This window comes from Olea europaea, unplaced genomic scaffold, assembly GCF_002742605.1.
Source record: "Olea europaea var. sylvestris unplaced genomic scaffold, O_europaea_v1 scaffold2625, whole genome shotgun sequence".
In the NCBI taxonomy this organism is placed as follows: domain Eukaryota; kingdom Viridiplantae; phylum Streptophyta; class Magnoliopsida; order Lamiales; family Oleaceae; genus Olea; species Olea europaea.
Window position 1 is genome coordinate 54,214 of NW_019244587.1, and position 17,722 is coordinate 71,935.

At 36.3% G+C, this 17,722-nt stretch overlaps 1 protein-coding gene across 1 annotated transcript; it reads left to right on the plus strand.

The window, feature by feature from the left end:
- The first annotated feature begins 3,370 nt into the window (after positions 1–3,370).
- LOC111383199 (transcription factor MYB36-like) lies at positions 3,371–5,130 on the plus strand. Its single transcript, XM_023007279.1, has 3 exons — positions 3,371–3,671; positions 3,769–3,898; positions 4,221–5,130. The coding sequence occupies exons 1-3, from the start codon at positions 3,536–3,538 to the stop codon at positions 4,918–4,920; spliced, it is 966 nt and encodes a 321-aa protein (XP_022863047.1). The 5' UTR covers positions 3,371–3,535; the 3' UTR covers positions 4,921–5,130.
- The last annotated feature ends 12,592 nt before the right edge of the window (positions 5,131–17,722 follow it).

Genomic DNA, 17,722 nt, shown 5'->3' on the forward strand with positions numbered 1-17,722 from the left:
ACCCGTTGGCGAACCTCAGACGAGTTCAAATGGAGATGATGGAACTCAAATAAGTTCGCGGGCAAGAGCCAGTAGGGGAAGCTTCTTGCCTTGAACAAAAAAAAAAAAGGTTCACATATAATTTTTATTATTATTTTTTAATTAGCATTTGGTCTAGAGGGATGTGCTATAACACAGCCCAGCCCAACCTTAGATCCGCCCCTGCATATATAATTATAGCCAAAATTCTGTATGTTTGTCTTTTTTGCAGGTGCAAACCCCATAGTTTTTATTCTTATTTTTCAGCCCGTTAACTTCACCGTCCGAGTGCTCAAGACCATCAACCATTTTCTTGGAACGGTGATCTTTGTATGCTAATGGAGTCCAATTGTGTAGGTAATATATATGTTGATAGAAAAGTGAATCTATTGACAACAAAGTCGATCAGAATTTTGAAGTCAACAAAGTAAATTGAAGCAATCTAAACCTTGCATATAGCTGGATCATTCACGGGACAATTGAGGGTATTTAAGACACACTCATTGGGTTAAAATTTTTAAAAATATAAAGAAAAAATAAATTATCAAGACAGATAAAAGTCTTGTGTTCAAGTCTTATCATTTAAAGAATAAAACCAAATGACAGATAGACCGTAGTTTAAGTAAAAACCTCGACTTGTTTGTAAGCGAGCTCAGTTTTAACAACTTAAACCTGACTGTCCTAAATTTCATTCTAATTTTGTATTAAGGCAATGGTGACCCGTGCTTATCCTTTTACCAACAATTATTTCACCAGCTCTTCTGAAAAAATATAGGTCATAAATTAGGTTTTATTTGATGATGCATGGAATGCAGTGTTAACTGTGAGAGAGAGAGAGAGATTCTAACCTGGAGAGAAAGACAAGCAGAAACATTTTTCTTCTTCCTAAAGATCTGACTCAATTTCATTATTTATTAAAAAAATATAACATCTTTTGAATTATGATAGTTTTCTCCTTGTTATTTCTATCAAATTGCGGGTCGGACAATCGTTTCCCCATTTATTTAAAGAAAAATGCATAGAAAAATATTATCCTCTGGAACTGAGGTCAATCAATGGAGGCTCCTCTCTAAAAGTATATATATTTTAAGCCATTTTTAATTGTTTTTTCCTTCACTTTTTATGGAGTTTTCCTTATATTCATATAGAATTCAAGCCAACTTGTTAACTTTTAGGGTGTCCTAATTAAATAGCACAAATAATGCCATCAAGACTTGTTAATTATGCCGTAATCAGCGACTCAAAACAAGTTGGTGAGAAATTTACAGGAAAAAAATACGTAATTCTTGACTTACGTCTGTGATAAGATTGAAAAGACACAAGATATTTTTGATGTAAATACGAATGGATAAAAATTTTGATATCTAATAATTAATCTTTTTTTTTTCCCCTAATGATATAGTTCTACGTGGTTTCAAACAAAGACCATTATTTCAAATTGCACACAAGGTATATTATTAAGAAATAAATAAGATTGTAAAATACTAAGTAATTGTTAACCCTAAAGAATAGTTCAGTAATCAGGCATTGAGTTTGCTCCTCAATAGCCACCAGTTCGAATCCTCTCAGAGCTACTCAGGTGCGTACCCGACTATAAATTTCAGAGTCTCGTGAAATTAGTCGAGGTACTCGTAAGCTGGTCTGAACAACCATGGTTATTTAAAAAAATAGTAAGTAATTGTTTCGTAAGTAAAACTTGGTGCTGCTTTTCTTGTTTTAAATCTATAAGATGAGAAAGCAGTATGTTGACATTTTCTAAATGACGAAGCTGAGTAATAGGAAATTTTCAAGATTTTTGCCTTCTTATGATACACTTTTGTTATTTAATGTAACCTAATTACCGCGTTTGAGCCATGGCAACGAAGTTTCTTGATTCAAGGTGACATCAATGGCTTGTCTTCAAATAGAATTTTTTAAAATTCTCCGGTATTGCTGGTGCTATGATAGATAATAACTTATATTCTATATGGAATATAACAAAAACTGTAAGCAATTTTCTTGTATGCATGTCTAAGAGAATCTGAAAGCCTCCAATTTATAAATCCTAATCCATAAAATGGATTTTACTTGTATTATAATTTTAATTAATGCAATGCAGGTGTAAAGTAGCAGTCATGTTATCATAAAATTCGAATATTTGTATTTTTTTATTATATGACTCCTTAATGTAAAATGGTGTCACTGTATATCCTTTTGTCATGGTGGAAAATGTTACTTTCATCCCCATTGATATTTTCAGAACCTATAGATGTTGTATTTAGACATTAATTAATTCTTTGCCCTCTTAAATAGAAATCTTATTTTTAATTCTATATCAGTAACAGTAAGTGTATATTGTTGTCGCTGCCCTACATTTGAGGGAATCTGCTTGATTGATTTGTGTCCTTAATCACTTCGTTTCTGAATATATGACCACTGGATTAAGAAAATCGAATCTATATAATTCTTACATGGAACAACATAATATAGAACTTGAACGACACAAATTTTTGGATTACATGCAAAATCTATTAGTTTACCTTAAATCTGCCATGAATTTTGCCCTAATTAATGTCATCTTTAATATTTAATATAGCACCTTCCGAAAATTTGTGTTCATGGTAATGATCTATATGTTAGAGAGTTCACTTTCTCTTTCTATTTAATCGAATGTACTTTGATCGAGCTAAGTAGAATTAAATCATTGAGGGCCTTGAGGCTACTAGCTATTTAGAGAGTTCACTTTCTCTTTCTGTATAATCGAATGTACTTTGATCAAGCTAAGTAGAATTAATCATTGAGGGCCTTGAGGCTACTATCTATAGATTGTATACAATAAGTTTTCATTCATTGTGACAAGTCAAACCTTGTTCTTAAGATAGTTTTACATCGAACTTTTCAAAGCAGTATATATATATAGATTAGACAACCGCTTTACTACCTAATGCAATTTTATTTTTCCTGGAAAACTTGGGTACATTTGATCATCTCTGAACTTTTACAATATGAATGGTCCATCATCTAAACCTAGGAAATTTAATGCTGAATTATTAGTAGGATAATATTATAATAAAGAATTTGAATTTGTTGTAAATTAGTAAGAACTTAATTCCCCCAAATATCAATCATTTCGAGGAAATTTACCAGAGGATGGAGGCTTCTACTTTCTTAATTTTTGCTCTAGCATTACCTTACAATCTCCACACAATAAATTATTGTAAACCCAAAAAGATAGTGAATTTAATATATGAATTTGAGAGAAATTTGTGCAGTACTTTGTCATGTTATATTATGACTGAACTAATCCAAATTTGTGTGTGTGAGAGAGAGAGAGAGAGAGAGGACAAACCCTAGAAGAGATGGTAAGACTTTTGGTTCATCCAATTATTTTATCATCATTTTTCTACCTATAAAGAAAGGTCTTCCCTTCTGACATTTTCCTCATCAGATATCATAGAAAGTTAATTCTATCTGTATCATTTAGTTGGAACACTGGAGAAGAAATTTGAGAAAGAAAGTACCAAAATAGAGGGTAAGGATGGGAAAAGCCCCATGCTGTGACAAAGCCAATGTAAAGAAGGGACCATGGTCTCCTGAAGAAGATGCAAAACTCAAGGCATATATTGAAGAGTATGGAACTGGTGGCAATTGGATTGCTCTTCCTCAGAAAATTGGTACTCAATTATTCACCCCCTCCTCCCCTCTCTAGATCTCTTTGTATGTGTGTTATGTTCCATGTTCTGATTATTTTGTTGGAAATGATTATAAAAGGGCTTAAAAGATGTGGAAAGAGTTGCAGACTTAGATGGCTAAATTACCTGCGACCTAATATCAAGCATGGAGGATTCAGTGAAGAAGAAGACAACATCATATGCAGCCTCTATATCAGTATTGGTAGCAGGTTTCTCTCCCTCCCTCTCCCTCCCTCTCCCTCCCTCCCTCCATATGAACAGGCAAACACAATATGCATAAATGTTTGCCATGAGTTTCAGCAAAAGCTAGTTGTCCTTTAGCCGTTGTCTATGATGCTTTTGTTTGAGGCATCACTTGTTCGCCCTAATTAAGGATTAATTACTTATTTTCTCATGAGGGTTTTACTTATCTTTACCTTTCTTTTCACATGCTTAATATCAGGAGTCAAAGTTTCTTTTAGTGTATATTTTTGAAGAAAATTGAATTCTTGATCCAAGGGCTTCTTATTTTTCAAAATTCTTTCCTCTTAGGTGGTCTGTAATAGCAGCCCAGCTGCCCGGAAGAACAGATAATGATATTAAAAATTACTGGAACACTAGATTGAAGAAAAAGTTGCTCGGAAGGCGCAAAAATTCTCGCGTGAACCAACTATCTGCAGTTTCAGGTCAGGATCCAAACGATCCAAATGGTGGAGAGGAAAACAATTATTTGAAGAACCTCAGCAGTTCTGCTCTGGAAAGACTTCAGCTCCACATACAGCTTCAAAACCCTTTCTCTTTCTACAATAATCCTGTATTTTGGCCCAAATTGAATCCCTTACAAGACAAAATGGTCCAAAGCCAGCAGTTTTTGAATGAGAATAATCAAAATAATCTCATTCAAAGAACTCCCATCGGTCCTCTGCAGGCTGCTGTAGAATGGAGTACCATAAGCAATTTGAAGGCGGATGAGCATCAAAATTCCGAAAATGAGACCAATATTCAAGGATCAAATTTTGTGGGACAATCTAATTACACGGGCATTGAACCTCTCTCAGGATTTACACAAGCTGAACTTGATGATTTGCTCAACAATGAAGTTGCTGATTTTCAGCCTACGCAGAGTCAAAATTTAGCTGAATTTGATTGTTTCAAGGAGATGAATGGATCAATGGACAGCCTCGGATGGTGGTCCAATGATTTTGTTGATGCAACTTCAGCATCGTCCAAGTCTTGGGATTCCAGCTTCTAGACTTGATCGATCTGAAGAAATGCATCAGGATTATGCATTAGGGTATAATATGCATTGAGAAAAGATATTATGCAAGGATCTGTAGGAGTTCATTTTTGTTATTTCATAAATATAGGGTTTGCTGGAGAAGCATTAGAACTTATGTTGTAAATTATGTGATCAATAATGTTTTGTTCTTGTTATCTTGCAAAAATTGGTATTACGTATTTAGATTTGGGGTTCCATTTTAAAAAGTCAACCTTATTAAGAAAGTAGTTCAAGCCTTTATAAATTGGTCTATGTTTTTCATCTTTATTCGATGTGAAATTTTATTATTTAACATGTCCCCACAATATGATAACTTGTTTGAGCAAGCAAATCTTGAAATTTCTATGCTCATTTTGAGTCTTAAATGGGATCTAATTGTTTGTTTGAGTTTAATGGATCTGATACCATGTTAAGATTTGGAGTTTCATCTTAAAAAATCAACCGTATTAAGAAGAGTAATCCAAATCCTTATGAATTAATCTATATTTTAATCTTCATTCGATTTGAAATTTTATTCCTTAATATTCTCTACATGAATCTTAATAGTAGAACATAGTTAAACATTAATGTTAGGCAATTTGTTGTCAAACGACCTCTCCGGGCGATGATGTAACCTCGGTTTTAGATTATCAATCGGCCTTGGCCATATGATTGACTAGTACATCGACACAATTATCGAGACAACACAATCCACATTTTTATGGATTGTTCGAAGCAACCTATTTTAAATAGTGTTGCTCACGGTTCGCCCCATTTCCTTGGAAGGCTATATTATTATTTTGAAGCCCACTTTAATTAAGTCGAGCCTTGTTTTTGTTCTACAATTTAACCCTAACCTAACTTACCTATTTTGGACATTTACTTGGCATATAATCCCTCCTTCCTCTCGGCCTCCTATGGTGTGCCTATTTTCCCTTCTCTTTGTGAGACTTCACCTTTCGGCTTCTTGATATACTTCACTGTAACCTTTGTGGTTAATCCCTTTTGTGGGCACATCATTGGGCTTTCACTTCCAACTTATAGCAACCGGAGTGGGGGCGGCGGCAGTAGTGGTCCTTGGAGTTGTCTCAACCTTTGTGGTGTCGATAAATTGGTAAACTGAGCCCGATTTTGTACTTGGCGGTGGTGGAAATCAACCCTACATCTGGTATCAGAGCGAGAGTAACTTTCCCCGACCTGAAAATCAGCAAAAATCGACGGTGGAGTCCTAAGTTTGGTGTAAAACCGTGACTGCAATCCTCTTTTCCGGTCAATCCAGTCACTTCCCAGCGAAACCGATCTCATATTCGGAACCAGCAGGCTGAGGCGCCCCTTCGTGTGTGGCGCGTGGCGGCGATTCCGGACGAACTTCCTTCGGGCAGTTTGCTCACTTTAATCTCCTGAACGCACTGATACTGTTTATTTTCTGTTTCAGGTTACACAGAAAAAGTTGGACAATTTTGCCCCCGGTGGATTGACGTTTGAAACTGCATATATCTACTGAATTACTTTAGGCCAAGATTGTGGTCCTAAAGCAGTAGATTCGCATCTCTCTCGATTATACGGACTCAGACACGTCCGCTCTGGTAAATTGGCTTAACCCATTAGTTTTTCAGCATTAGCGCGTCACCATGTGGGGTGACAATAGGTTGGGGGTTGTCATTGCTTGGTAACCATTGCTTGTACTAGAATTAGGGTTACGTGCACTTGATTGATCTTTTTTTATTGAGTATTTGTTTTTTAGTGGAAATCAATTTTGTAATTCTTAGTGATCTAATTATTGTGGGACTAGTTATCTACTAGACGTATTTTTTGCTACATTGTTATTTCCACTGCTTACTTATTCCATTAGAAATACCGTGACTTTACCCGTTCGAACATTTCCTTGATCTAAAACCGCGAGTCTTACGAAACCCTGGGAATCTAGAACGATGTATATTGTCTGTGACCCTAGGACTACTTTGTGTGGTTTGTGCATTTTTTGACTATTGTGTGAAGATGACAACTCACAGTTTTGATTTGAGAATTTTTAATGGAAAGGGTAACTTTGTTATTTGGCAACAAAAAATGAAGGGTATTTTAGTCCAATAAAAGGTTTCAAAAGCAATTGAAGGCAATTTTTCAACTGATTTTTCACAAGAACAAAGAGAAGAAGCCAATGAGCTTGCTTATATCTCAATTATTTTACACTTGTCTGACGTTGTTTTAAGAAAGGTGGGTAAATTAAAAACCACTAAAGAACTTTGGAAGAAATTAGAAGACTTGTATTTGCTTAAAGCTATACCGAATAAACTTTACCTGCTTGAACATTTTTTCAATTTCAAAATGGATTCCTCAAAGGATCTTGATGACAATCTAGACGTGTTTAACAAATTGGTGCAATACATAGTTAATTGTGATGAGATTGTGTCTGAGACTTATAAGGCTATAATTTTGCTCAATGCAATCCCTGATTCCTATAAGGAAGTTAAGAATGCCATTAAGTAAGGTAGAGACACGTTAACTCCTGAAATTGTCATAGATTCCCTTAGAAGTAAAGAAATGGAAATTAGGGCTGAAAAACATGATAAGAGGAATGGTGAGGTACATATGATGCGGGGTAGAACTCAATTTAAGCAAAATAGTCATGAGGGATATCAAATTAGTGGCGAGTCAAGTGGTAATGGATGGAAAAAGAAGAGCAAAGGTAGGTCTAGATCAAAATCTAGGACTAAGGCGAGAAAATGCTATGGTTGTGGAAACACACGGCATTTTATAAAAGATTGTTATAAGGAGAAGGGTAAGCTAAAGGCTAAGGAGAGAGATGAGGTATATGTGTTAACATCTACTTCCGATATAAATGGTGGTGAGGTCTATATGATTACAAGTCCAGTTGCATACACTGCTAAATTAAACCTAAATGCTAATTCCCGCATCCATGAATGGATACTTGATTCTGGTGCATCTTTTCATGTGACGTCTGAAAAAAACTGGTTTTATAAGTTGCATGAATCTAAAGTTGGGCACGTTGTACTGTGTGATAACTTTGCCTATACTATTGCTGGAATTGGTGACATAAACATAAAATTTGACACAGGTTTTGTGTATACGTTAAAGGATGTTAGATATATTCCTAAATTGTCTAGGAATTTGATTTCAGTAGGGAGACTTAAGAAGGATGACTTTACTGGTAAAATTGGAAATGGTATGCTAAAAATGATCAAGGGTGCTTTAGTTTCCATTAAGGGAATTAAGAAAAATGATATATACATTACTACTGGGGAAGTGATTAGAGATGTGAATTCCTCTATCTCCTCTGCCAAGATTGATCACACACACACATGGCATAATAGACTTGCTCACGTAGGGGTCAAGGGAATTAAGCTACTTAATGAAAAGGGTGCTTTTGGTAATGACCGTGTATCAGATTTGCCATTTTGTGATCATTGTGTGCTTGGTAAGTATCACAAAACTTCTTTCTCCACAAGTGTTAATAGAGCTAAAGGCATGCTCGAATATGTGCACTCTGATCTTTGGGGTCTTGCTAGTAACCCCACATCGGGTGGTAATAGGTATTTCCTGTCTATTATTGATGACTATACTAGGAAAGTGTGGGTCTATCTTTTGAAGGATAAATCTGAGACCTTCAATAGTTTTAATAACTGGAAGAGACAAGTGGAAAACCAAACTGGTAAGAAAATCAAATTTTTAAGGACAGATAACGGCCTAAAATTCTGCAATAAAGAATTTGATAGTATGTGTAAAGAAAGCGGCATAACTGACATAAGACCATTCCCTACACCCCTCAGCAAAATGGGGTAGCAAAAAGGATGAATAGAACCATACTTGATAAAGTACGTTGCATGATGATTAGTTCGGGTGTTCCCAAGTCATTTTGGGGTGAGGCTGTTATGACCGCTTGCTATTTGATTAATCTGATTCCTTCTGCTGCATTGAATGGTGACACTCCGCATGAAAGATGGTCGGGTAAATTGAGTGATTACTCGATACTTAGAACTTTTGGTTGTACATCTTTTTCTCATCAAAGTGAGGATAAGCTGGAACCTAGAGTTAGGAAGTGTGTTTTCCTAGGATACCCAGAGGGTGTTAAGGGTTATAGGTTATGGGATAGAAGTCAAAAAGGGGTTAAAATCATCATAAGTAGGGATGTCACGTTTAATGAAAATGAGATGCCATGTATTAAAGGGAAAACTGAACCTGAGAGTGAAGTAGAATCGGGTGAAGAGAGAAACCAGTTTAAGTTGGAGTTAGGAAAACTCAGTCCACCTGCCCCTACTGTTTCAAATGAGATGGAGACTCAAACTCAGGAACCTGAAGTGGAGAATAGTAATGAAATAGTAACAGAAGAACACTATGAGGAAGAAAATCCTTTAGTTAACTATAACTAAGGTAGGGATAGAGAGAGGAGACAGATAAGAGAACCAAGAAGGTTTGGTTTTGAATCTGAATTAGCTTTTGCCCAGGCTAGTTATGAAGAACTAGCTAATAAAGAGCCAAAGACCTTTGAAGAAGTCATAGGCAGTGATCAATTTGATGAATGACTTAAGGCAATGAAAGAAGAGATGAGCTCTTTAGAAAAGAATAATACCTAGTACCTAGGCCTAAAAATAAATCAATTGTTGATTGCAAATGGGTTTCTAAGGTTAAGGAAGGAACTAGCAGCTTGGAACCCCTAATGTTTAAAGCTAGGTTAGTGGCTAAAGGCTACACACAGAAGGAAGGCGTTGATTATAATGAAATTTTCTCACCAGTTGTTAAGTTCACCACTATTAGGGTCATGCTCGCATTAGTTGCACATTTTGACTGGGAACTTGAACAACTTGACGTAAAAACTGCTTTCTTACATGGTGAGCTGGATGAACTAATTTTCATAAATCAACCTAAAGGTTTTAAGGATAAGTCAAAACCTGATTATGTGTGTTTTCTGAGAAGATCCTTGTATGTGTTAAAACAATCTCCTAGACAGTGGTACAAGAGGTTTGATTCTTTTCTACTCACTATAGGGTTCCAAAGAAGTAAATTTGATCACTGCCTGTATTTTCAACACAATGAGACTGGTGATAATTATCTGTTTTTGTTGCTCTATGTGGATGGCATGCTTTTGATTGGATCATCCTCTAAGTGGATAAATAACATAAAAGCAAAACTAAGTGGTGAATTTGACATGAAAGACCTAGGTAAGGCTAAGAGAATCTTGGGTATTGAAATCGAAAGAGATAGGTCAAATTCTGTTTTGTTTTTGCATCAGTCTCCATACATATCCAAAGTACTAAAGAAATTCAATATGAGTGACTGCAAACCTGTCACGTTACCTCTTGCTAATTATTTTGTTTTATCGAAGGAACAATCTCCTTGCAATGAGTGTGAAGTTGAATACATGAGCAGAGTACCTTACTCTAATGTGATTGGTTCCATAATGTACTTGATGGTTTGTACTAGACCTGATTTAGGTTTTGCTGTTAGTACTCTCAGTAGGTATATGGCTAATCCGGGCCCTGAACATTGGGAAGTGCTAAAGTGGCTGTTAAAGTACTTGAAGGGTACTAGTAACGTAGGCTTAAAGTTTAGTGCTAATAAAGAAGGCATAAAATTAAAGAGTTTTGTAGATGCTGATTATGCGGGAGATAGGGATGGTAGGAAATCTACTTCATCTTACGTGTTTACCTTATCTAATTCATGTGTAAGTTGGAAATCACATTACAACATATTGTTGCACTATCCACTACAGAGTTAGAATATATTGCTACCACTGAAGCTATTAAAGAAGCTCTATGGCATAAAGGTCTACTTCATGAACTGTGTGTCCTGAATGATTATGTGATAGTGTATTCTGATAGTCAATCATCTATATATTTATGCAAGAATCCTATTTTTCACGAGCCCACTAAACACATTGATGTTAGACTCCACTTCATTAGAGATATAGTAGCTCAAGAGGTGGTAAGACTTGAGAAAGTCCATACCCACTACAACCCATCTGATATGGGGATGAAGGTACTACCACTGGCAAAGTTTAGAAGTTGCAAGGAACTTCTAAACATTGGTACAGGTAAATGATTTCCAATTTTATTGTTTTTCCTATTAAAGGTGTCACTAATGGAAGACAATTTTTTTTTTTTGCAGGTCTTTTGACACCAAGGTGGAGGTTGTTAGGCAATTTGTTGTCAAACGACCTCCCTGGGCGATGATGTAACCTCGATTTTAGATTATCAATCAGCCTTGACCATATGATTGACTAGTACATCAAAACAATTATCGAGACAACACAATCCACATTTTTATGGAACGTTCGAAACAACCTATTTTAAATAGTGTTGCTCACGGTTCACCCCATTTCCTTGGAAGGCTATATTATTATTTTGAAGCCCACTTTAATTAAGTCGAGCCTTGTTTTTGGTCCACAATTTAACCCTAACCTAACTTACCTATTTTGGACATTTACTTGGCATATAATCCCTCCTTCCTCTCGGCCTCCTATGGTGTGCCTATTTTCCCTTCTCTTTGTGAGACTTCACCTCTCGGCTTCTTGATATACTTCACTGTGACCTTTGTGGTTAATCCCTTTTATGGGCACATCATTGGGCTTTCACTTCCAACTTATAGCAACCGGAGTGGGGGCGGCGGCAGTGGTGGTTCTTGGAGTTGTCTCAACCTTTGTGGTGTCGATAAATTGGTAAACTGAGCCCGATTTTGTACTTGGCGGTGGTGGAAATCAACTCTACAATTAACTTTGAAGATTGGGGCATGCTAGGAATGTACACAATTTGACAAATAGAAAGATAAGTGAGATGTACGTTTATTATTGTGTCGAGTAGGCTATAGAAACATTTCATTAATAATGTGTAACACGAAAATATATAATTAACTTATATAAAACTGTTTTTTCAGCCTTCTTTATTATTATTATTTTTTTGTTACCTAAACAAGATCTTAGACCTTTCCTATTATTTGAGTTTTAGGGTCACATTTAATGTATTCACTTTAATCCCTGGCATTTTGTCTTATGAGCTGAACCTTAGATAATTGATGAACATGATTTATGTAAATTAATTATCTTAATCAAGCTAAAGTAATTTAAATAAGTAATGCTATTTGCAGTCGTTCACTATCGTAGTCATCTTATATGGCATACATGTGACGGTTATTGATTTGATACATTAATGTGATAATTTTTTGTTATCTTATGTAACAAATCACTAACAGTCACATGTATGTTGTATAGGACAACTACGATAGTAAGCGAATTCAAATAGTATTATTCAATTCAAATAGCCTCATTGATATTCGAAGGAATAATTTCTACACTCTCTCTAATTAATTACTTTCATCCATATGTATAAATCAATGCAAAAAATGGAGGTACCTTAAAAATAATAATAATAAATAATTGGAGGATAAATATTACTGACACTCCCCAAACTTTCACCTTAATTGTAATTAGGTAAACTTCAATTACAAGCAATTGGACGACATAAATATAGCAGCAATTACATCATTTCATTTGTGACATGAATCTAAAACTAACTTCTGCATACGTGATAATTCTCGATGACTTAGTGTTTTTTAATTTAATCAAATTATCAGCACATCCTTAATGAGTTTTAGGCTCCCCGGAGAAGGATGATGGTGTTAGGATGTCCCTACTATAAAATAAACGGAACCCACAAGAATACTAGGGTGGAGGCACAAAACTAACCTACAAAAAGAAACAAATGTAAAGAAAGTAGTATTTGAGAAAGTACTACATTCCATCAAAGGTAAAGCAAAACTAGACTCTAACGACCTCTAACTAGAGATACCATGTCTATTGATTTATACTAGAGCGCGTAGTCATCTGGGAAAGGTCTAGGGGATCATACTTTTGGTAGGAGTGTTGATCCTATCCCGAGTGGAAACTAAGTTAGCAATGTGATTCTCCTCATGATATATGCAAGAAAAAATGTCTTGATCAAATGAGAGGTAACGTCTTATGCATCTCATAGTGCTTAGAATAGACCAAGGCCTATGATAAGTGTTTTCTACTTTAGGACTTGATAAACTATGGATATGAGCGAGTTTCTATCTAATTTTGTTAATTCTAAGAAACCCCTATACTTAGATGTAGGGGTAGGGTAAACCCCATACCAACGCATAGAAACCTCCCAAATCGACTCGAACTGACTGATTTGGATTAGTTTTTTGTAATTTTATAAGTGGGTATGGTTTTGGGGATAAGTAGAAGGGTTGAGTTGGGTCAGTTCATGGTTTTGCCCTTCAAAATCGATTTAACCTATATAACCCGACCTACCTAATTAAAAAAAAAAGTAAAGAAAATGGGCTCAAATTAAATGAAGAAAAAATTACAACAGCGGTCTCTAACCTTTTCCGTTTTTTGCAGACTTTACTCTAATCTTTATTTTGTGTCAACAGATGTTCATAACCTTTCATAAATATGCATCTGAGGTCTGTCTGGATGGAATCCGTCCAAAACATTGCCAGTTAACCAAGAAAAAATGAAGGAAACGACATCTAATAAATCCATCCAAAACGCCGTCCAAAAATATCGTCCAAAAAGGTATCAATATCCAATAAAACTATCGCGGTAGCATATAGTTCAAGAAATTTTCCAAGTCAACTGACAATGTTTTGGATGGTTTTCATTCAGACGGATTTCATGTGCATATTTTTGAAAGGTTAGGGCATTTTCTATCACAAAATGAAGGTTAGAGTAAAGTTTACAAAAAAATAAAAAGGTTAAGGACCACTGCTACAATTTTTCCTTAAATGAAACACAAAACAAAGAACTGAGAAAGAAATAACACAATCCTAAGTCCCTAACCTAATCTTCCACTTCTCTCTCTCTCTCTTTCTCGCCCCCGCCTTTTCGATTTTCCTCAAATTGTCGATGCCAAGCTACTTTTTTCAGTTGTCGACGATGGTCATCAGTAGTCTACAGTCAATCACTACTATAGCCCTTCAGTTTTATTGCTCTATTTGTTTGCGGTTGCGACTTGTGAGTCTAAGTGTTGTCGTTTTTCATCAAAAAATTGTGTTTTATTTATTTGTCACGGCTTGAACTCCAAATTTTAGCTCTTCCTTAATCGTAACTCTTTGGAACTTTTACCAATGGAAGCCAGTTGAATAATAGCTAAAACAACGAAGAAAAACAGAATTGGGGTGGGAGAAAATGATGATAAAATGAGAAGAGATGAGAGGTAAAATGAATTGGAGAATCAATTCATTACTAACAAAAATTACAGAACCATAATCCTCCTCTTTCGACCATAATATATGGAGATATATACACCAGCAGAAAGCGTGTCAGGAAGCGTGTTTTGGCCAACAAAATTGCAAAAAGGATTTACAAAATATTATATTTTAACTACAAGTAAACGACACGTTTTTCTTAACTAATACGACACCGTTTCCTCAGTTCAATCATTAGGCAGTCCAGTTCCATTTCCTTCTTCCCTCTTTCCGTCTGGTTTTGGTTTTGCTGAGTTTTCTCTTCTTCCTTTGCTCATTTTGCCCTTCTTCCCTCGTGTGCTTCCTCCATAACAATCATCTCTCTCTCATTTTGATCTTGTCCCCAAGATCCACAAATAGGAAAGTGGGTTTTTACCCAATCAGCATCTTCCTAGGTAGCATTTTCTGGTGATGAATTTGACCAATGTATAAGCCGCTATACTGCTAATTGATTCTTGCGTTGTACCACTCTAGATTGCAAAATAGAAAGAGGGTGATAATTCTGTTGTGAGGCAAAGTTTCCTTCTGGTAATTGCAATACCGGTATAATGTTATCTCCAAACTGTTTCTTCAATAAAGACACATGGAATACTGGGTGAATCTTCGATCCCTCAGGCAAGGCTAATTGGTAAGCCACTTCTCCAATCCTCTTGACAATTTGATACGGGCCGAAGTATTTAGCACCCAACTTATGGTGAAGTCGGTGTTCTACTGACTGCCGGGTATAAGGATGTAACTTAAGGAAAACTCAATCCCCTTTCTCAAAGGACCGTTCTGTTCGATTCCGATCAGCGCAGTGCTTCATGCGAGCCCTCGCCTAAGATAGATTATCTTTTAGTAGTCGGTCCATTTTATACCTTTCTTGGAGCAATTCATTTACCGCAGCTACATTAGACTATTGATAGGACCTAGCGCCAATTGAGGGGGCTTCATACCATATAAAGCTTCAAACTGGGTCATTCGAATGGCAATATGATATATGGTATTGTACTACCGTAACTCAGCCAAAGCCAACCACTTTCCCCACTGTTTAGGGTGATGGTAAACCATACACCTCAAATACATCTCCAAGCATTGGTTGACCTTTTCAATTTGGTCATTCGTTTAAGGGTGGTAGGCAGAGTTGAACTGAAGCTTAGTATCTAACAAATGAAAGATTTCCTACCAGAATTTGCTAGTAAAGATCTTGTCTCTATCTGAGATTATACTTTGAGGCATCCTATGTAACTTGTAAATATTGTCTAGGAAGAGTTTTTCCACTAATGAAGTTGTAAAATGATGTCTAAAGGCCATAAATGTCCATATTTTGTAAATCTATCTACCACAACCAAGATGGTATTTCTTCCCCCAAAATTATGTAATCTCTCAATGAAGTTCATGCTGATGTGGCTCCATAAGTGCAAAGGTTGAGGTAAGGGCTGCAGTAAACCTTGGTAAAGTACGTGTTCTCCTTTGCACCTTTGACACACTTCACACTGTAGCACCATCTGTCTAATTTCTTGGTTCATTCTTGGCCAATAAAACTGCTGCTTTGCTCTATAAAGGCTATTATGAATGCCCGAATGGCCTCCTTCTAGTGAACCATGTAGGTTTTGAATTAGCTTAGATCTAATGTCTCCTCCAGTCTGAATATATACTTTTCCTTTATGCTTCAACAATCCATTTTCATAAGTGAAGTCAAGATCAGATTTTAGATTTAGTAACAGTGAATGGATCTTCTCTTTTGCTTCCTTATCCTCCTTATAGCTTCTAATAACTTCTTCAATCCAGGCAGGGGTGACTACTGATATACCTAAGCATTCAGGATTCTCATCGTGCATCCTTGAGAGTGCATCTGCCACAACATTATCCACCCCTCTTTTATAAACAATTTCATAGCTGAGGCCATGGAGTTTGGTGAGCCACTTCTGTTGGAGTGAGTAGTGATCCTTTGTTCAAGTGAGTACTTGAAGGATTGTGGCCAGCCTTTACCACAAAGTGGTGACCCTCTAAATATTGTCTCCACTTACATACTGCAGTAACTAAGGATAATAACTCCTTCTCATAAATAGATAGTCCCAGGTTCCTGACTCCTATCGCCTCACTTAAATAAGCCAAAGGTCTTCTACCTGCATTAACACTACTTCTATACCACTTTGACATGCATCAGTTTCTATTATGAAAGGTTGGTTGAAATCAGAGAGAGCCAATACTAGGGTGGAGCTCATTACTTCTTTCAACGATACAAAAGCTAAATCTGCTGCATCTGACCAATGGAAATTGTATTTCTTAAGCAAGTCAGTGAGAGGTTTGGCTCTGATTCCATAGCCACTGATAAACTTCCTATAGTAGCATGTGAGGCCTAGAAACCCCCTTAATTGCTTGATGTTCATTGGTTTAGGCCATTGCCTCATTGCTTCGACCTTGATAGGGTCTACTGCTACCCCTATCCTGATTGATTATATGTCCTAAATACTCCACCTATCTTTGCCCAAAGCTGCACTTAGATCTCTTGGCATATAATTGGTGCATCTGCAAATTTCTAGTACTGATCTGAGATGGTAGCAATGGGAGGAGAGGTCTTGACTATAAACTAGTCATCAAAAAATACCAATACATAATCCCTCAGCTGATCCTTAAATACGTCATTCATAAGACTCTGAAAAGTAGCAGGTGCATTGGTGAGGCCGAAAGGCATTACTTTAAATTCACATTGGCCTTGGTGGGTTTAGAAAGCAGTCTTATGAATGTCAGCCTCTGTAATCCTGATTTGGTGGTACCCTACCCTAAGATCAATCTTAGAATAAAATTTGGATCCATTAAGCTCATCTAAAAGTTCATCAATTAGAGGCATTGAAAATTTATCTTTGATAGTAAGGTTATTTAGCTGTCTATAATCCACACAAAATCACCATGATCCATCTTTCTTTTTTACTAAGAGGACTGGTGAAGTAAAGAGGTTATTGCTGTGTTTGATTATGCCACTATCCAGCATCTCTTTGACTAGTTTCTCAATCTCTATTTTTTGGATGAAGGGGCATCTATATGGCCTTATCTCGAAGGTTCGAGCACCATCTTTCAAAGGTATGTTGTGATCATGCGTTTGAGGGAGGTGCAGCCCTATTGGTTTCTTAAATACTACAGGAAACTGAGTAAAAACTTAGGTAATTTGACTTGGGATTTCCTCTCAGCAATGGAATACAACTGCCCAACAACTCCATAATGTTGTTACCTCGAGAATAAATTTCGTACCTCTTCCACCTCCATCATTATCACTTGAGGTTCTGCATTTTCACTTCTTAATGTAATTTCTTCCTACTTATGTTTGAATTGAACATATCCCTGTTTGACATCGAATATGATAGGCCCAAATTGACTCATTCAGTTAACACCTAGCACCATATCACTGCCTCCTAACTTCAAGGTTCTCATCTTATACTTGAATTCCCAATTATGCACTTTCCATATCAGTGTTGAACCAAAGCTTTACTCTCCAGCTTTTCACCATTAGCCACCCTCACTGTCAGGGTTTTAGTCTCCTCAATAGTGTAGTTTCAACTCCTTAGCCAGCCTTTCATCTATGAAGCTATGA